At 41.7% G+C, this 21,398-nt stretch overlaps 1 protein-coding gene and 1 long non-coding RNA gene across 2 annotated transcripts; one reads left to right on the forward strand and one right to left on the reverse strand.

Moving 5' to 3' along the window:
* Nucleotides 1–2,828: 2,828 nt before the first annotated feature.
* Nucleotides 2,829–18,955, reverse strand: LOC149979415 (uncharacterized). Its single transcript, XR_016485381.1, has 2 exons — nucleotides 18,838–18,955; nucleotides 2,829–3,036 (listed from the first exon to the last, which is right to left on the reverse strand). It is a non-coding gene; the product is annotated as an uncharacterized LOC149979415 (long non-coding RNA).
* LOC110539179 (uncharacterized) lies at nucleotides 6,769–20,325 on the forward strand. The gene is made up of 13 exons (XM_036938850.2): nucleotides 6,769–6,902; nucleotides 7,356–7,486; nucleotides 7,919–8,056; nucleotides 8,176–8,212; nucleotides 9,008–9,061; nucleotides 12,927–12,983; nucleotides 13,154–13,238; nucleotides 13,524–13,613; nucleotides 15,099–15,191; nucleotides 15,319–15,447; nucleotides 17,226–17,297; nucleotides 17,456–17,621; nucleotides 17,738–20,325. Exons 1-13 carry the CDS (start codon nucleotides 6,851–6,853, stop codon nucleotides 17,780–17,782), a joined length of 1,149 nt encoding a protein of 382 aa, XP_036794745.2. The 5' UTR covers nucleotides 6,769–6,850; the 3' UTR covers nucleotides 17,783–20,325.
* The last annotated feature ends 1,073 nt before the right edge of the window (nucleotides 20,326–21,398 follow it).

Here is a 21,398-nt window from a genome sequence, read left to right on the forward strand (position 1 = left end):
TCCATAGCATGATGCTGCCACCACCATGCTTCACCTTAGGGATGGTGCCAGGTTTTCATCAAGGATCTCTCCGTACTTTTCCCTGTTCATCTTTTCCTCGACCCTGACTAGTCTCCCAGTCCCTGCCGCTGAAAAAGATCTCCATAGCATGATGCTGCCACCACCATGCTTCACCTTAGGGATGGTGCCAGGTTTTCATGCTTGGCATTGAGGCCAAAGATCTCAATCTTCGTTTCATCAGAACAGAGAATCTTGGTAGTGGCTTCACAAGGTGCAATTTTGAAATGTGGTTGTGTATTAGCAGTTTTCCTCTTGTCATGTCAGACAATCACTCAATTAGCCCATGTCAGCTAACCATTTTTTAGATTGGTAAATTTATTTAACCAGCTACCTAAACTTGTAGTAATCATCGTCAAATTGCTGACAGGGGGGGTGGGCATTGATTTTGTAAATCACTCTCACTTAGTATCATATTGACATGCAAACATTTCTCTCCACCCTATGGCAAAATGAGTAGAATTGCAGCAAACTTGCTTTAAATCTGCAAAATGTTCTCTACTCCCCATAGCAAAATGTTCTCTACTCCCCATGGCAAAATGTTCTCTACTCCCCATAGCAAAATGTTGCTTAGGGCCGGCTCTGACTGCATGTGTGAGTGTGAATGTGGGTACTCAGGAGCCACTGTGGTCCCTCATAATGAATTCAGATGTTTGTGGCTCCCATCAAAGTTGCCTATCCCTGAAAGCTGGTTAAAAAGCTGCATCAGGTTAGTTACAACTGGGGTTGGAGAGAGAACCTACAGGAGGGTAGCTCTCCAGGAACAGGGTTGGAGAGAGAACCTACAGGAGGGTAGCTCTCCAGGAACAGGGTTGGAGAGAGAACCTACAGGAGGGTAGCTCTCCATGAACAGGGTTGGAGAGAGAACCTACAGGAGGGTAGCTCTCCAAGAACAGGGTTGGGGAGAGAACCTACAGGAGGGTAGCTCTCCAAGAACAGGGTTGGAGAGAGAACCTACAGGAGGGTAGCTCTCCAAGAACAGGGTTGGAGAGAGAACCTATAGGAGGGTAGATCTCCAAGAACAGGGTTGGAGAGAGAACCTACAGGAGGGTAGCTCTCCAGGAACAGGGTTGGAGAGAGAACCTACAGGAGGGTAGCTCTCCAAGAACAGGGTTGGAGAGAGAACCTACAGGAGGGTAGCTCTCCAAGAACAGGGTTGGAGAGAGAACCTACAGGAGGGTAGCTCTCCAAGAACAGGGTTGGAGAGAGAACCTATAGGAGGGTAGATCTCCAAGAACAGGGTTGGAGAGAGAACCTACAGGAGGGTAGCTCTCCAGGAACAGGGTTGGAGAGAGAACCTACAGGAGGGTAGCTCTCCAAGAACAGGGTTGGAGAGAGAACCTACAGGAGGGTAGCTCTCCAAGAACAGGGTTGGAGAGAGAACCTACAGGAGGGTAGCTCTCCAAGAACAGGGTTGGAGAGAGAACCTATAGGAGGGTAGCTCTCCAAGAACAGGGTTGGAGAGAGAACCTACAGGAGGGTAGCTCTCCAAGAACAGGGTTGGAGTGAGAACCTACAGGAGGGTAGCGCTCCAGGAACAGGGTTGGAGAGAGAACCTACAGGAGGGTAGCTCTCCAGGAACAGGTTGGAAAGCCCTGCTATAGAAGGCAAAGGAAGAATTACTCAATAGATCCGCATGGCATTTCTAAATACCAGCAATGTCTATTGGCAAGCAACAACTTTCAGCAAAGACCCTGCCTTTAGAGCCTTGCTTATCCTTTCAGTCATGCTCATCATAATCTCACTTTTAGTGACCAAGGAGGTGAGCCAGGAGAGGAGAGCAGGCAGTCCATGGACAATGAAGAGACAGGCGCTGACAACCCTCTGCTGAATGGAGATGCCAGGTAAACTGTACCACATGACTAATCACCTGCCAGTCCTCTGTAATGTAGGCTATGGATATGGAGAACGTTTGGATCCTTCCCAATAGAGATACTTAAATCATTATCAATGTAATAATCTCAACTTTAGTGGCCAAGGAGAGGAAGGTGTTCTAGGAATGGAGGATGGAAAGCTGTCAGACAATGACAGAGCAGACACTGAAATCTGTCAGAAGACACATGCTGATTCCCATCCATTGAATGTACCCAAGGTTGTCAGGTAAAATCTCCACATGAGGACTCCTTTGGTAGATCGTCATTGTCCATTGAATGACAATCTCATTTCTCCCTTCAGGACCGAGTTTGGGAAACCCTGTTATCTCTTTAGGGAACAGTATTATGGTGGATCATGAATGTGAATGTTGATGTCTTATTACTCCAACAGGGTTAACGATGAGACTAAGGAAGCGACTCCTGGTGCACAGAGTCCAGGACCACCTCAGATGAATGGAGGACCTCCCATGTCTAACAGAGCTGCAGAGGAGACCACTGCTCTATTGGACAAACAGGCCTTGGACAAGGACCAAGTCACCAAACCCCCTGAGTTAATAGTAAGTACTGTTAATATCCTCTGACAACTGGTGAACTGTTTGTCTTGGTATCTAAAATGACGGGGCTCGTTGTCTTTTTGGTCCAGCATATTTGTAACTCTTGTGTTTTTCCCCAAGGACCAAGGACCTAATGACATGGAGTCAAGAGGAGAACTGTAACAAACGGTGGACGTTTGTATAACAAAAGAAAACCTAACACCATATGATAAGACACAGTAATACTGTATATAATATACATATTATAAGATACACATTTGTGACTTGCTTCATCATAATCAGTCATGTCAACCCCAAGGCACATTCTGAAAAGTGTATTTTACTACTCATTTGACACTCTAGATGATATTACATCAGACTTTATTTAAACCACTGTTTTCATACGAAAGCACGATTGGTCAGTTCAAACAGGATGTTCTCTTTATAATGCAATATAGGAGCATTAATAACACATTCTATTCATAATGCATCAGGATGCACAACATAGGTGCTAATAACTGCTCATGAACATCTATAACTGCATAAAGCATTATCACCAGGATGTGTAATGCCTCATGAAGAAAAGTATTACTATGCCAGATGCCACATTAGGATCGTTATATTATACATTATGTGCTCATTAAGCTAAAAAGTAGTAAGCGATTGCAAAGTTGCTAATTAGCAAAAATGCTAAAATATCCCGTGATGATATTCGAACACGCAACCTTTGGCTTGTTAGACGTTCACGTTATAAGTCCACCCATCCGAAACCAAAGCATGGATTACTGTCTGAGCTTGTCCATAGACTGCTTACAGCTTTAAGAAAGCTAAATACATGTTTTAATTAGGGTGAACTGTGCCTTTAACAGGAGTGCGGAACTCCTACGTGAAGTCGTTACAGTATAGCCCTCTGACACAATTTCCTAAAGAGTCTTTCATGAGGTCATACCACTTAGCTTCATAATCATAAGGCATTATACTGCCTACTTAAAATGCTGAAGGAATATAGACATGTATTAGCCATTAGTGCCTATGTCATGCAATATGATGTATAATGCATAGATTATAAGGTGTTATAAATACACTTATCACACATTCTGAATAGGGTATTCATAGGAAGTGTTACCCACAGGTCTTGCAGAAGAAACTGTACCCCACATCCCCACCTACTAGTGACATTGTGAAAAATACCACAACTTTAGACAGGAATTGTGTAGCTATGTTGACATTTGTGTTCACCGTTTAATTAGAATGTTTATTTCAGTCAGAGTGTCGGTCAGGTCAAATGACTTAGGCGAATGACATACCCACATACATTGACACCTTATAACCTTAGTGTCAGAAAAGGTTCATTTTCTTCATCTTTTGATTATGTTCATTTGACTTATTTGTAATGTATTTGATGTCCTGTCTGTGGGTTGGTCCCATACTGTTATGAGTGGCTTTCACCTGATGCTTTTATGGTTAGTTACCTTACACATGTATTTAGTTTCATTTATGACTTCTTCATGACCAATTTACACTCAGTGTACAGAACATTAAGAACGTGACAGACTGACCAGGTGAATCCAGGTGAAAGCTATGATCCTGAATTGATGTCACCTCTTAAATTCATTTCAATCAGTGTAGATGAAGGGGAGGAGACAGGTTAAAGAAGTTTTTTTTAAGCCTTGAGACATGGATTGTGTGTGGGTGCCATTCAGAGGGTGAATGGGCATGACAAAAGATTTAAGTGCCTTTGAACGGGCTGTGGTAGTATGTGCCAGGCTCATTGGTTTGAGTGTGTCAAGAACTGCAACGCTGCTGGACTTTTCACTCTCAACAGTTTCCCGTGTGTATCAAGAATGGTCCACCACCCAAAGGACATCCAGCCAACTTGACACAACTCTGGAAAGCATTAGAGTCGACATGGGCCAGCATCTCTGTGGAAAGCTTTCGACACCTTGTAGTGTCCATCCCTTGACCAATTGAGTTTTTTCTGAGGGCAAAAACGGATGTAACTCAATATTAGATAGGTGTTCCTAATGTTTGTACACTGTGTATAGTACTATGCATTTTGACTGTTGGATTGATATGATCTGCTCATACATTGCCATACAAGTGAGTGAGTTAAGATTATTGTTTAATGAACGACTCAGGTCTGATGGATACAATTGTCCCTCATACTCTTGTATTATTTGTATGAACAAACCTCCACATCATTGTCATATCTACTTTTTAGGAAGGCTGTTCTGCAGAGTTTTGTGTTTGGTCACAACTTGTTTTATTTAATACATGAACATTTGAGTCATTTAGCGGATGCTCTTATGCAGAGAGTCTTACAGGAGCAATTCAACTTTAGTGCCTTGCTCAAAGGTACCTCGACAGACCTAATCGGCTCAGGGATTCAAACCAGTGACTTTTCAGTGACTGGTACAACGCTTATTAATATTATGATGAGTTGCTTTCCTTTTATCATTAAAACATTCCTTTCCAGCTTGTGGTCGTGTTTTCTTCAAATGAGACACTGGAGGAGAGGGAAAGATCAAACTCTGATTTATTTAGTCTTATGTCACTCGTTTTTAGTTTTTCAAGTTTATGCAGACACACACACACACACACACACATACAGGCACACACACACACACACACACACACACACATGCCTGTCACGCCCTGACCATAGTTTACTTTGTATGTTTATAGGTTTTGTTTGGTCAGGGTGTGATCTGAGTGGGCATTCTATGTTGTATGTCTAGTTTGTCTGTTTCTGTGTTTGGCCTGATATGGTTTTCAATCAGAGGCGTTAGTCATTGTCGCTGATTGGGAACCATATTTAGGTAGCCTGTTTTGTCATTGTGGGTGATTGTCTATGTTAGTTGCTTGTGTCAGCACAGTTCTCATTATAGCGTCACGGTAGTTGTTCATTTATTGTTTTGTTCAGTTTACTTTGTGTTTTCGTCATCCATTAAAATGATGCAGTCACACCACGCTGCGCTTTGGTCCGCTTCTTACGACGATCGTGACAATGCCACGCTAATGCTCCTGGTTTCTACAATAGCTGCTCATGTGATCATGTACACAGACTGTATGTCTGTCTTTGTGGGATGTCGGATGTGTTCACCAGTAACATACAGGAGCCAATGATGGTATGGCGCGGTATGTATGGTACAGTAGGGTATGGATGATGAGTTCCTGATGTTTTCCTATTTCATCCCACTCTGAAATGTACCACGTGACTGTAATAATGATATTCTCTTCACACCCTCCACTCACTGAGGGTCAGATGTCACAGTCAACCTAGAGTGTTCTTCATCTTTATAAACATGTTAAAAACACTAACTACTAGTAATCACTTTACCCGCGGAATCATTTGAACAGTTATCTACCATGAGGTTGAGTTGAGTTAATGGGGCAGCAGGTAACCTAGTGGAGTGTTGGGCCAGTAACCGAAAGGTTGCTGGATCAAATCCCCGAGCTGACAAGGTCAAAATCTGTCGTTCTGCCACTGAGCAAGGCAGTTAACCCACTGTTCTCCGGGTGCGGAAGACGTGGATGTCGCTTAAGGAACCCCCCCCCCCCCCCCCCCCCCCGCACCTCTCTGATTCAGAGGGGTTGGGTTAAATGTGGAATACACATTTCAGTTGAAGGCATCAGTTGTACAACTGACTAGGTATCCTCCTTTTCCCTACAGTTCAACAAAACCATGTGCTTCATTCCTACAGTACAACAACAGCCCCGTCTAGTGGTCAGAAGTGTTGTGTGCAGGACCCTGAGTTTTTGCTGACTTTGTGACCTTCTAGACAGGTCATGTTGGCAGGAGACGGGTAACATGGACCTGGTACTGAGATCTGCACTTCAGACACATCGCAGTGCACCACCTACAGTGGAATAAAGCATAACACTATTATCAGACTGCCCCACCAGTAGGAATCAGTGCACCACCTACAGTGGAATAAAGCATAACACTATTATCAGACTGCCCCACCAGTAGGAATCAGTGCACCACCTACAGTGGAATAAAGCATAACACTATTATCAGACTGCCCCACCAGTAGGAATCAGTGCACCACCTACAGTGGAATAAAGCATAACACTATTATCAGACTGCCCCACCAGTAGGAATCAGGTCAAGTTGTCATCCTACTGGAGGCTTTACATGGGGGGAAAGAAACATTTATTGAAAATATTATATTTTAATATCAATGCCTTAAGTTGTATACAAAAAAATCTAGTTTAATTGTCACAACGTTAAAATATTTATCCAAAAACCAGATGTGTTTATTGTTGGTCCTCCTTATGATGTAACTTCCGCTCAACAAGAGAAAGAGTGTCTTTCCCGCCTTGGTTTGCTTTGCACCGACAGACTGGAACTCGGCACGCAGTAGTTTGTAATAAGAGGCCACCATGTCTATTTCTTATCTGTTTAGTTTATTATTGACACTCCTGTTAAATCAAGGTAAGGAGATTGTGTTTTGACTTTGTATTTTTTCTGGGTGACGCTGACATTCCATGTCTTCGTCTCCCCAATTCCTGACAAATATTTACAGTGGTGTAGTTGGTTTAGTTTTTTCGATGTCTTGAGTGTTTGCTTATCTCTCAGCTATTTGCCGGTCTCTTGAAAAAGTTACAATTCTCAGGAAAGAGAGATTGGAAAAAATAAACTCTCCTCATATAGTTTTTCTGCAAAAGCATATTGGCAGTGAAGCATTTTTTGGGCGTTGGCTACAGGTCGAGTTTTACCCCCCCCCCCTCCTACAAACATGATCATATGCTATTGTCTTTATAAAGCAGGCTGCTTCTTCTGGTATCTTCTTTTGTATCTCTTCAACAGCAGTAAATAAAGATGTGTGTTGTAGAAGGCTGTGGTAATTGTTTTTCAACATGCATGATCTCTTCCTCTTTTCTGCAGGCTGTTGGGGTGGAGAAGAAACCAAGAATGTTAGTTGTGCAAGCCTCCGAACTGGAAATGCGTACAAATACTGTGTAAAGGAGAAGGAGAAACCTAAACGTGTGGAGTGGCAATCAGTGTTTTCCAATAAGGTAAGATATCTGTTTATTGTATCTCACAAAACTCTTGTGACTACAACGACATATGAGGGGATTCAATATGATTCACAGGCTTCACTATCAGACTACTGTAGAATCAGAAATATGACTGTCTTTCACACTTCAGGGGAGGCAGGAAGCCAGGGTTAGAGTGTTGGGCTAGTAACCTAAAGGTTGCTGGATTGAATCCCCAAGCTGACAAGGTTGAAAATCTGTTGTTCTGCCCCTGAACAAGGCAGTTAACCCTCTGTTCCCCGGTAGGCTGTCATTGTAAAAATAACTTGTTCTTAACTGACTTGCCTAGTTAAATAAAATACAAATATATAGAGAGTAGATGCAGTTTAATGACAAATGTATTCAAACATTAAGAATATTGTTTTTGAGTGTTAGATGTCTAACTTTACATTTGTATTTTTTCTTCCACAGACGTCTACGTGGCTTGCTTCGTGGCTCTGTCAACACAAAAACACTACACAAACACACAATGTGATTGATGTCAACTACTCCTGCATCACCCTCCTGGACTGTGTCAACGTAGACCACACTGCCATAAGTGCTCGGTCTGTGAGTATGGCTATTTATCACTGCAGTTTAGGTTTATGTACAGTTACCTTGTAAACTACAATACCAGACCAAACATTCCAGTTGCATGTTCATAATTTGATATTGATATCTTATTTCAGGAGCATTTGACCCATTTCAATGTGTCTGGTGCATCAGGTGAGACGTGTATATTGCTTTTCAAGTTTGAGGAGCCTTGTTTTTTTCTCATATTCATATATGAATAGGAAAAAAACATGGACATTTCTAAGTGCTAAATATATATACACACACACACACACACACACACACACACACACACACACTGCCGTTCAAAAGTATATATATCTATCTATATCAAAAGTTTGGGGTCACTTAGAAATGTCGCTGTTGGCGCTGTTCTGTGAAGGGAGTAGTACACAGCGTTGTACGAGATCTTCAGTTTCTTGCCAATTTCTCGCATGGAATAGCCTTAATTTCGCAGAACAAGAATAGACTGATGAGTTTGAGAAGAAAGTTATTTGTTTCTGGCCATTTTGAGCCTGCAATCGAACCCACAAATGCTGATGCTCCAGACACTCAACTAGTCTAAAGAAGGCAAGTTTTATTGCTTCTTTAATCAGAACAACAGTTTTCAGCTGTGCTAACGTAATTGCAAAAAGGTTTTCTAATGATCAATTAGCCTTTTAAAATGATGAACTTGGATTAGCTAACACAACGTGCCATTGGAACACAGGAGTGATGGTTGCTGATAATGGGCCTCTGTACGCCTTTGTAGATATTCCATTACAAATCATCCGTTTCCAGCTACAATAGTCATTTACAACATTAAGGTCTACACTGTATTTCTCATCAATTTGATGTTATTTTAATGGACAAAAAATGTGCATTTCTTTCAAAAATAAAGACATTTCTAAGTGACCCCAAACTTTTGAACAGTAGTGTGTATATATAGTTTATATTGTCTTGTTCTAGATGAGCCAAAGAAGCCTTTGGAGAAAGAGCCTGACAGTCAGAATACAACTGCAGGTGAGTGTTTCTCTGTAACAACAGAGCAGAGCATATTGAATGAGAGCTGTTTCCACTGGCTCTCTGTTGGGTAGTCATCAAATTATTCTCAGTTGTAAATGTCATTAACTATGTCTTTCATTTTATTTTTAATATTATTGCATCTCTGACAATTAATTGTTGCAGTCAAATTCCACTTGACCGTTGAGTCACGGTAACTAGGCTTCTCCAAAATTGCCCTCTGATGCCGCTGATGGTCATTAGTAGCCTACCATACTTGCCAACGGACAGTCGCTAATGGTGTGTTCCCTCTAATCACTCTGACAGAACCCTGGCATTCAGAGTTTGAGTGGAGTAGGATCACCTGTTGCTCAGTGAGAGCCAGCTCCTTATAACTGGTTGATACATGGAATAAAATAAGTGTCCCTATATAGGCCCATGTTGCACAACAGTTTTCTATAGGCTATGCTTTGTATTTGCGTGAGAACAGTTTTGATGGCCTATATTAAAAAGGATCCCATCAGCTTTCTATAGGCTAGGCCTACTATATTTATTTCTCAACTTTGCTCATATTAAGCACATTGCTTCGCTTTACAACCGGAGTAGCCTACCTGGCTGGGCTGAAAATGAGCTGCTGGAAAGGTGTCCTCCATTCGCTATTCAAGTGCAGTCTTTTCCCCCTGCCCCTGTTGCGACAGAGGTATGATAATGGCCTATTCTACATCCAAACCAGTTCCCACATATATTATTTAGCATACTGTATGGAAAGACAATATTAGAGTAAGAATTGTCTGATGTGTGAGAATATTACCATGTGTATAGTCTATGAGGCAAGAAACAGTACTTGAATTGTTGGGTGACTTTTTCAAATCAAAGTCGCATATATCATGGTTTTATTTTCGGGATTTATCGACTGAGGTCTGGAAAGATATATCCATTTGTTCTTCTGGAGAACTAAGAACCCAGCAAATGGATGTGGACACCCCTTCAAATGACTGGATTCGGCTATTTCAACCACACCCATTTCTAACAGGTGTGTAAAATCGAGCACACAACCATGCAATCTCCACAGACAAACATTGGGAGTACAATGGCCTTACTGAAGAGCTTAGTGACTTTCAATGTGGCACCGTCATAGGATGCCACCTTTCCTACAAGTCAGTTCATCACATTTCTGCCCTGCTAGAGCTCAACTGTAAGTGCTGTTATTGTGAAGTGGAAACATCTGGGAGCAACAACGGCTCAGCCGTGAAGTGGTAGGCCACACAAGCTCACAGAACGGGACGGCCGAGTGCTGGAGCGCGTAGCGCCTAAAAATCACCTGTCCTTGGTTGCAACACTCGCTACTGAGAGGTGTAAAGCACTTAAGTAAAAATACTTTAATGTACTTCTTAAGTAGTTTTTTGGGGGTATCTATACTTTACTTTACTATTTATATTTTTGTCAACTTTTACTTTTACTTCACTACATTCCTAAAGTAAATAATGTACCTTTTACTCCATACATTTTCCCTGACAACCAAAAGTACATTTTGACAGAAATGGTCCAATTCACACACTTATCAAGAGAACATCCCTGGTCATCCCTACTGCCTCTGATCTGACGGACTCACTTAACACAAATGCTTCATTTGTAAATTATGTCTGGGTGTTGGAGTGTGCCCCTGGCTATCCGTAAAACATTTTTTATAATAATTGTGCCATCTGGTTTGCTTAATATAAGACATTTGAAATGGTTTATACTTTTACTTGTACTTTTCATACCTAAGTACGCTTTAGCAATTCCATTTACTATTTGATACTTAAGTATATTTAAAACCAATTACTTTTCAACTTTTACTCAAGTAGTATTTTACTGGGTGACTTTCACTTTTACTTGAGTCATTTTCTATTAAGGTATCTTTACTTTTACTCAAGTATGACGATTGAGTACTTTTCCCGCCACAGCTACTGAGTTCCAAACGACCTCTGGAAGCAAGGTCAGCACAATAACTGTTTGTCGGGAGCTTCATGAAATTGGTTTCCAATGGCCGAGCAGCCCCACACAAGCCAAAGATCACCATGCGCAATGTCAAGCGTCGGCTGGAGTGGTGTAAAGCTCGCCGCTATTGGACTCTGAAACAGTGGAAATGCGTTCTCTGGAGTGAAGAATTATGCTTCACCATCTGGCAGTCTTGACAGACAAATCTAGGTTTTGCGGATGCCAGGAGAACGCTACCTTCCCCAATGCATAGTGCCAACTGTAAAATTTGTTGGAGGAGGAATAATGGTCTGGGGCTATTTTTCATGGTTCTGGCTAGGCCCCTTAGTTCCAGTAAAGGGAAATCTTAACACTACAGCGTACAGTGACATTCTAGACGATTCTGTTCTTCCAACAGTTTGTGGCAACACTTTCAACTTTGTGGCAACAGTTTCCTGTTTCAGCATGACAATACTTCCATGGACAAAGTGAGGTCCATAGAGAAAAGGTTTGTCGAGATCGGTGTGGACGAACTTGACTGGCCAGCACAAAGCCCTGACCTCAACCACATCGAACTCCTTTGGGATGAATTGGAATGCTGACTGCGAGCCAGGCATAATCACCCAACATCAGTGCCAGAACTCACTAATTCTCCACATCTAGTAGAAAGCCTTCCCAGAAGAGTGGAGGCTGTTATAGCAGCAAAGGGGGGACCAACTCCATATTAATACCCATGATTTTGGAATGAGATGTTTGACGAGCAAATGTCCACATACTTTTGGTATTTGTACTTTCATGTAGTGTATCGATTTGAGGATCAACCATCCATCAATTCTTGTGTAAGAATAACTTTCACTGTATAAGGCTGAATATTTTTGTTGATACATTTCAAAGTTGAACAAATGACTTTCCACATTAACACAATACATCAAGTTTTGTTAATGTTGAAGCAGCACCCATCACATGGCCGTAAAGATTGGCCCAAACTGGATCAAAGTATTTTATGATGAACAAAGCCCTGCTCGTAGACTGAACTGGCTGACACAAACCCACTGTTGAGGGGGCCAGGAGATGGTTGAGTACAGTCCCACTGTAGAGGGGGGCAGGAGATGGTTCAGTACAGTCCCACTGTAGAGGGGGGCAGGAGATGGTTCAGTACAGTCCCACTGTAGAGGGGGGCAGGAGATGGTTCAGTACAGTCCTACTGTAGAGGGGGTTAGGAGATGGTTGAGTACAGTCCTACTACACAGAAAAACACAAGGTGCATAGAAGAAACTTTCTCACACTATGTGCAGGACAACAATCCTGCCCTCATGAGAAGGGCAAACATACCACATAGCTCAGCTGAAATGACAGAAAGTGAGTGTCATGGCTGACTAGGTAACGTGAACACCAAAATAATCCCGCACAACAAAGGGGCGGGTTCCACACGCTAAATAGGGAAGCAAATCAAGAACACACAAAATTGGAACAGGTGTAACTAATGAGACTAAACTAACCGAAAAGAAAAAGGGATCGGTGGCGGCTAGTAGGCCGGTGACGACGACCGCCGAGCACCGCCTGAACAGGCGGGGAGCCAACTTCGGCAGGAGTCGTGACAGAGAGTGAGGTTGAACAGGATAATTCCTCAGCTCCAAGGACAAAGGTGGTGTGAATGAACCATTGGAGTTGTTACCTGGTGAGCCATAATCTACAACAATGACCACTCAAGCTAAGAAAAATAAGAATAATAGGAAAAATGCAAAAAATGAAGCTAGGAAAGTGGCTAATTAAGCTGAGTGACAATCGGAACCAAATAAAAACAGGATAAGGGTCCCCGAAGGCAGTGCAACTCTCTGGGGAATACAATTGAAGAGTAAAGGGTAAAGGGTCATGACATGATTATGTCATGGAAATAACTTTATTCTCTCTAATACCACCATTATAGATGGAGACCATCCTGATAGAAACCGTGGTGACACTAGTTTGATCTGGAAAATCATTGGTGAGTGTTTACGCAAATCTATCACCACAGCTTCCTCTGTATGAGCAAATGACAAGTAAATCTGACCTCAGAATGATGTTACCAAGATCAACTACAGTTAGAAGGCTATTTTAAAACCTTTTCATTTGTGTGAATATGTCAACATCTGATGACTACATGTTGTTTTTCAGTTGCTGTTGTTGCTCTCGTGCTGGTCATTGCTGGTCTGCTCTTAGTGCTTTGTTATGTGTATAAATCTCGGAGAGACAAACAGTGGTGAGTATCCTATATAACTGTTTTTGTGTTTGTGAAGGGAGCTCTTTAAGTCAATTAGAATTGTTGCAGAGGGTTTATGTTAGTTATGAGACTAGTTCTCTCTGTCTTACTACTAGGGTTTAAAGTCAGACCAATGGGGTCCTAGCAGGTCACAAACAGGATGAGAACAGTCTGGAACTTGCAGGCCACTTACAAACTATAGACTTGCCGGACATTTTGTCAAGTTAATGTTGTTTATCAAACATTATCCTTAATTTCTTATTAATGTAATAATCTCATCTTTAGCAACCAAGGCCACAGAGACGTGGAAGCGGGTCAGGGCATTCCAGAACCAAACTCCATTCCTCTGATGCAGAATGAGCAACGTGATGCCAGGTTAACCTTTCCACATCACTTTACTGATCTGTAATCAACCACTGAATGATAGTCTCTCTTGTCTTCAGCTGTTGCTATGGGTTATATTAGTTTCTGTCTCTATAGAACAGGGCTCTCCAACCCTGATCCTGGAGAGCTACTGTTCTGTAGGTTTTCACTCCAACCCTAATCTACTGTAGCACACCTGATTCTAATAATTAGCTCAGGGACGGGAAACAGGCGGCCTGCGGACCTCCGTTTTACTGTTGACAGCTAGAATAGTAGAATACACAAGGTGCAAATTCAAAATTTGGCTGTGCATCAGGAGTTTTCCTCTTGTCATATCAGTCATTGAAAATCACTCAATTCTTTAGATTGGTAAATGAATCTGACCCGCTACCTAAACTTGTAGTAATCATCGTCAAATTGCTTACAGGGGGCATTGATTTTGTAAGTCACTCTCACTTAGATATCATATTGACATGCACATATTTCTCTCCACCCTATGGCAAAATGAGTAGAATTGCAGCACACTTGCTCTAAATCTGCTAAATGTTCTCTAATCCCCATAGCAAAATGTTGCTTAAGGCCGGCTCTGACTGCATGTGTGAGTGTGAATGTGGGTACTCAGGAGCCACTGTGGTCCCTCATAATGAATTCCGATGTTTGTGGCTCCCATCAAAGTTGCCTATCCCTGAAAGCTGGTTAAAAAGCTGCATCAGGTTAGTTACAACTGGGGTTGGAGAGAGAACCTACAGGAGGGTAGCTCTCCAGGAACAGGGTTGGAGAGAGAACCTACAGGAGGGTAGCTCTCCAGGAACAGGGTTGGAGAGAGAACCTACAGGAGGGTAGCTCTCCATGAACAGGGTTGGAGAGAGAACCTACAGGAGGGTAGCTCTCCAAGAACAGGGTTGGGGAGAGAACCTACAGGAGGGTAGCTCTCCAAGAACAGGGTTGGAGAGAGAACCTACAGGAGGGTAGCTCTCCAAGAACAGGGTTGGAGAGAGAACCTATAGGAGGGTAGATCTCCAAGAACAGGGTTGGAGAGAGAACCTACAGGAGGGTAGCTCTCCAGGAACAGGGTTGGAGAGAGAACCTACAGGAGGGTAGCTCTCCAAGAACAGGGTTGGAGAGAGAACCTACAGGAGGGTAGCTCTCCAAGAACAGGGTTGGAGAGAGAACCTACAGGAGGGTAGCTCTCCAAGAACAGGGTTGGAGAGAGAACCTATAGGAGGGTAGCTCTCCAAGAACAGGGTTGGAGAGAGAACCTACAGGAGGGTAGCGCTCCAGGAACAGGGTTGGAGAGAGAACCTACAGGAGGGTAGCTCTCCAGGAACAGGTTGGAAAGCCCTGCTATAGAAGGCGAAGGAAGAATTACTCAATAGATCCGCATGGCATTTCTAAATACCAGCAATGTCTATTGGCAAGCAACAACTTTCAGCAAAGACCCTGCCTTTAGAGCCTTGCTTATCCTTTCAGTTAAGCTCATCATAATCTCACTTTTAGTGACCAAGGAGGTGAGCCAGGAGAGGAGAGCAGGCAGCCCATGGACAATGAAGAGACAGGCGCTGACAACCCTCTGCTGAATGGAGATGCCAGGTAAACTGTACCACATGACTAATCACCTGCCAGTCCTCTGTAATGTAGGCTATGGATATGGAGAACATTTGTATCGTTCCCAATAGAGATACTTAAATCATTATCAATGTAATAATCTCAACTTTAGTGGCCAAGGAGAGGAAGGTGTTCTAGGAATGGAGGATGGAAAGCTGTCAGACAATGACAGAGCAGACACTGAAATCTGTCAGAAGACACATGCTGATTCCCATCCACTGAATGTACCCAAGGTTGTCAGGTAAAATCTCCACATGAGGACTCCTTTGGTACAGTGCCTTGCGAAAGTATTCGGCCCCCTTGAACTTTGCGACCTTTTGCCACATTTCAGGCTTAAAGATATAAAACTGTATTTTTTTGTGAAGAATCAACAACAAGTGGGACACAATCATGAAGTGGAACGACATTTATTGGATATTTCAAACTTTTTGAACAAATCAAAAACTGAAAAATTGGGCGTGCAAAATTATTCAGCCCCTTTACTTTCAGTGCAGCAAACTCTTTCCAAAAGTTCAGTGAGGATCTCTGAATGATCCAATGTTGACCTAAATGACTAATGATGATAAATACAATCCACCTGTGTGTAATCAAGTCTCCGTATAAATGCACCTGCATTGTGATAGTCTCAGAGGTCCGTTAAAAGCGCAGAGAGCATCATGAAGAACAAGGAACACACCAGGCGGGTCCGAGATACTGTTGTGAAGAAGTTTAAAGCCGGATTTGGATACAAAAAGATTTCCCAAGCTTTAAACATCCCAAGGAGCACTGTGCAAGCAATAATATTGAAATGGAAGGAGTATCAGACCACTGCAAATCTACCAAGACCTGGCCGTCCCTCTAAACTTTCAGCTCATACAAGGAGAAGACTGATCAGAGATGCAGCCAAGAGGCCCATGATCACTCTGGATGAACTGCAGAGATCTACAGCTGAGGTGGGAGACTCTATCCATAGGACAACAATCAGTCGTATATTGCACAAATCTGGCCTTTATGGAAGAGTGGCAAGAAGAAAGCCATTTCTTAAAGATATCCATAAAAAGTGTTGTTTAAAGTTTGCCACAAGCTACCTGGGAGACACACCAAACATGTGGAAGAAGGTGCTCTGGTCAGATGAAACCAAAATTGAACTTTTTGGCAACAATGCAAAACGTTATGTTTGGCGTAAAACCAACACAGCTCATCACCCTGAACGCACCATCCCCACTGTCAAACATGGTGGTGGCAGCATCATGGTTTGGGCCTGCTTTTCTTCAGCAGGGACAGGGAAGATGGTTAAAATTGATGGGAAGATGGATGGAGCCAAATACAGGACCATTCTGGAAGAAAACCTGATGGAGTCTGCAAAAGACCTGAGACTGGGACGGAGATTTGTCTTCCAACGAGACAATGATCCAAAACATAAAGCAAAATCTACAATGGAATGGTTCAAAAATAAACATATCCAGGTGTTAGAATGGCCAAGTCAAAGTCCAGACCTGAATCCAATCGAGAATCTGTGGAAAGAACTGAAAACTGCTGTTCATAAATGCTCTCCATCCAACCTCACTGAGCACGAGCTGTTTTGCAAGGAGGAATGGGAAAAAATTTCAGTCTCTCGATGTGCAAAACTGATAGAGACATACCCCAAGCGACTTACAGCTGTAATCGCAGCAAAAGGTGGCGCTACAAAGTATTAACTTAAGGGGGCTGAATAATTTTGCACGCCCAATTTTTCAGTTTTTGATTTGTTAAAAAAGTTTGAAATATCCAATAAATGTCGTTCCACTTCATGATTGTGTCCCACTGGTTGTTGATTCTTCACCAAAAAATACAGTTTTATATCTTTATGTTTGAAGCCTGAAATGTGGCAAAAGGTCGCAAAGTTCAAGGGGGCCGAATACTTTCGCAAAGCACTGTAGATCTGTCATTCAACAGATAATGAAATCTCATTTCTTCCTTCAGAATCCTATGGAGGACAGTATTGTTTCTGGTGGATCAAGAGTTTTAATCCTGATGATATCCCTGTTATTGCTCCCACAGGGTTAACAGCCAGACTGATGACACACAGCTTCTTGGTCAACCTCAGAGCAATGGACATGTGCCATATAGAAGGTGAGAATGTGTATGTATCTGTGTGTAAAGTTGCATGGGATGGTAGAGGAGGTTAAATAACTGGTTGAGGTCATGTTTAGGAAACCCTGTTATCTCTTTAGGGGACAGTATTATGGTGGATCATGAATGTGAATGTTGATGTCTTATTACTCCAACAGGGTTAACGATGAGACTAAGGAAGCGACTCCTGGTGCACAGAGTCCAGGACCACCTCAGATGAATGGAGGACCTCCCATGTCTAACAGAGCTGCAGAGGAGACCACTGCTCTATTGGACAAACAGGCCTTGGACAAGGACCAAGTCACCAAACCTCGTGAGTTAATAGTAAGTACTGTTAATATCCTCTGACAACTGGTGAACTGTTTGTCTTGGTATCTAAAATGATGGGGCTCGTTGTCTTTTTGGTCCAGCATATTTGTAACTCTTGTGTTTTTCCCAAGGACCAAGGACCTAATGACATGGAGTCAAGTAGAGGAGAACTGTAACAAACGGTGGACGTTTGTATAACAAAAGAGAACCTCAGAAGATAAGATACAGTACTTATTATAAGATATAGTAAAAAATGATATACAGTACTTATTATAAGATACAGTAATATATGATATACAGTACTTATTATAAGATACAGTAATATATGATATACAGTACTTATTATAAGATACAGTAATATATGATATACAGTACTTATTATAAGATACAGTAATATATGATATACAGTACTTATGATAAGATACAGTAATATATGATATACAGTACTTATGATAAGATACACATATGTGACTAGCTTCATCATCGTCAGTCATGTCAACCTCAAGACACATTCTGACCAGTGTGTTTTACTGCACATTGATTTTCAGAAACCTCAACAGTTTATTAAGTTAATTCTCTATGTGACAGCTATAATCTGGATAGGTTAGGAAACGTGTTTCAGTGAAATCAGTTGAAATTTCAAAACAGCCCATTACTTGTAGATAACTAAAATTACAAAATGATTCTAATCTGAAAATGAGTGTGACTTATGACTGATTATGATACAGCATGTCACATATTAGCAATACAACATTATAATGATATGAAAGGATAGTAAGATCATACTTACAGTAGTATTGTATACTATACTTACAAGCAAATATACATTACATACTCATGAGAAGATGCATAAAACATAAACCTCTTTAGTAGAGACATTTCCAAGATCATGAGGTCTCAATGTCTTGTGGACATGTCAAATAGCTAAACATTGACCAGGCGCTATTTCCGCTATATATACACAAATGTATGTGGACACCCCTTCAAATTAGTGGATATGTCTATTTCAGCGACACCCGTTGCTGACAGGTGTATAAAATGGATTACACAGCCATGCAATCTCCATATACAAACATTGGCAGTAGAATGGCCTTACTGAAAAGCTCAGTGACTTTCAATGTGGCACCGTCATAGGATGCTACCTTTCCAACCAGTCAGTTGATCAAATCTCTGCCGTGCTAGAGCTGCCCTGGCCACCTGTAAGGGCTATTATCACCAGGATGTGTAATGCCTCATGAAGTAAAGTATTACTATGCCAGATGCCATATTTGAAAATCACATTAGGAGCATTATATTATATATTAAGTGATAGGCTATATTCTAATTTCACTGCATACCCTCTTACACCTATGTAACTCCGTCTTGAGGGCATAAAGGGATAGTTCACCCAAATTACAAAACGACATGTTGTTGTTACCCTGTAAGCAGTCTATGAACAAGTTAAGAAAGCAATCCAATGCTTTGGTTTTGTTTACTGTACTTGGTTAGGGAAATGCAAACGTTTTAGCGTTTGTAACCCTGTTAAAAGCATTTTTTTTGCAAATCATCCTAAAGTGTCAACATTTGATCTAAAAAGTTTGTATTTGAAGACAGTGGTCAGGTAAACAAAAGCAAAGCATGGATTGCTGTCTGAGCTTGTCCATAGACTGCTTATGGTGTAAAGAAAGCAAATTATATTTTGTAATTTGAGTGAACAATCCCTTTAACAGGAGTGCGGAACTCCTACGTGAAGTCGTTACAGTATAGCCCTCTGACGCAATTTCCTAAAGAGCATTTCATGAGGTCATACCACTTAGCTTCATAATCATAAGGCATTATGCTGCCTGCTTAAAATGCTGTAGGAATATATAGACATGTAGGAATATATAGACATTAGCAGCCATTAGTGCCTATTTCATGCCATATGATGTATAATGCATAGATTATAAGGTGTTATAAATACACTTATAACACATTATGAAGAGGGTATTCATAGGAAGTGTTACCCACAGGTCTTGCAGAAGGAACTGTACCCCACATCCCCACCTACTAGTGACATTGTGAAAAATACCACAACTTTAGACAGGAATTGTGTAGCTATGTTGACATTTGTGTTCACCGTTTAATTAGAATGTTTATTTCGGTCAGAGTGTCGGTCAGGTCAAATGACTTAGGCGAATGACATACCCACATACACTGACACCTTATAACCTTAGTGTCAGAAAAGGTTCATTTCCTTCACATTTGAATTATGCTTGTTTACTTACTTGTAATGTATTTGATATGTCCTGTCTGTGGGTTGGTCTCATATATTTATGAATGGCTTTCGACCTGATGCTTTTCATGGTTAGTTACCTTACACATTTATTTAGTTTCATTTCCTTATTACATTTTCATTTCCATTTTATAGTACTATGCATTTTGACTGTTGGATTGATATGATCTGCTCATACATTGCCATACAAGTGAGTGAGTTAAGACTATTGTTTAATGAACGACTCAGGTCTGATGGATACAGTTGTCCCTCATACTCTCTTGTATTATTTGTAACAAACTTTCTGCATGTATCTGTATGAGGAAACCTCCACATTATTGTCATATCTACTTTTTAGCCTGCAAGTTTAGGAGGGCTATTCTGCAGAGTTTTGTGTTTTATATAATAGAAATGTAGACCCTAAGATTACTTCTTAGTATTATAATATGCGTTTAATTCCTTTTATCATTAAAACATTCCTTTCCAGCTTGTGGTCGTGTGTTCTTCAAATGAGACACTGGAGGAGAGGGAAAGATCAAACTCTGATTTATTTAGTCTTATGTCACTCGTTTTTAGCTTTAAGTTCATGCAGAGACACGCACACACACACACACACACGTGCCACACTAAGGCTCCTGGTTTCTACAGTAGCTACTGTAGACCCTCACAGATGTGATCATGTACACAACTGTACTGAGTTCAAAGTACTGTACAGTATGTCTGTCTTAATTGGATGTCTGATGTGTTCACCCGTAACACACAGTAGACAATGATGGTATGGTACAGTATGTGGAGGAGAATGAGTTTACTGATATGGACATTTCCCATACCTTTTGTCTGTGGTAGTGATACATATTATGTACTTCATACAGATGGACTGAAGGACAGACAGACAGGTCGGCTGAGTTTGCCTGTGTAGACGGTTGATAGATTGGTACATGATGCCTCTCCCTCAGTAGTTTCCCTGTGTAGACGGTTGATAGATTGGTACATGATGCCTCTCCCTCAGTAGTTTCCCTGTGTAGACGGTTGATAGATTGGTACATGATGCCTCTCCCTCAGTAGTTTGCCTGTGTGGACAGTTGATAGATTGGTACATGATGCCTCTCCCTCAGTAGTTTCCCTGTGTGGACAGTTGATAGATTGGTATGTGATGCCTCTCCCTCAGTTTCCCTGTGTAGACGGTTGATAGATTGGTACATGATGCCTCTCCCTCAGTAGTTTCCCTGTGTAGACGGTTGATAGATTGGTACATGATGCCTCTCCCTCAGTAGTTTGCCTGTGTGGACAGTTGATAGATTGGTACATGATGCCTCTCCCTCAGTAGTTTCCCTGTGTGGACAGTTGATAGATTGGTATGTGATGCCTCTCCCTCAGTAGTTTCCCTGTGTAGACGGTTGATAGATTGGTACATGATGCCTCTCCCTCAGTAGTTTGCCTGTGTAGACGGTTGATAGATTGGTACATGATGCCTCTCCCTCAGTAGTTTGCCTGTGTAGACGGTTGATAGATTGGTACATGATGCCTCTCCCTCAGTAGTTTCCCTGTGTAGACGGTTG

The sequence above is a fragment of the Oncorhynchus mykiss genome, chromosome 12 (genome assembly GCF_057628025.1).
Source record: "Oncorhynchus mykiss isolate SJ-2025 chromosome 12, ASM5762802v1, whole genome shotgun sequence".
Taxonomy (NCBI): domain Eukaryota; kingdom Metazoa; phylum Chordata; class Actinopteri; order Salmoniformes; family Salmonidae; genus Oncorhynchus; species Oncorhynchus mykiss.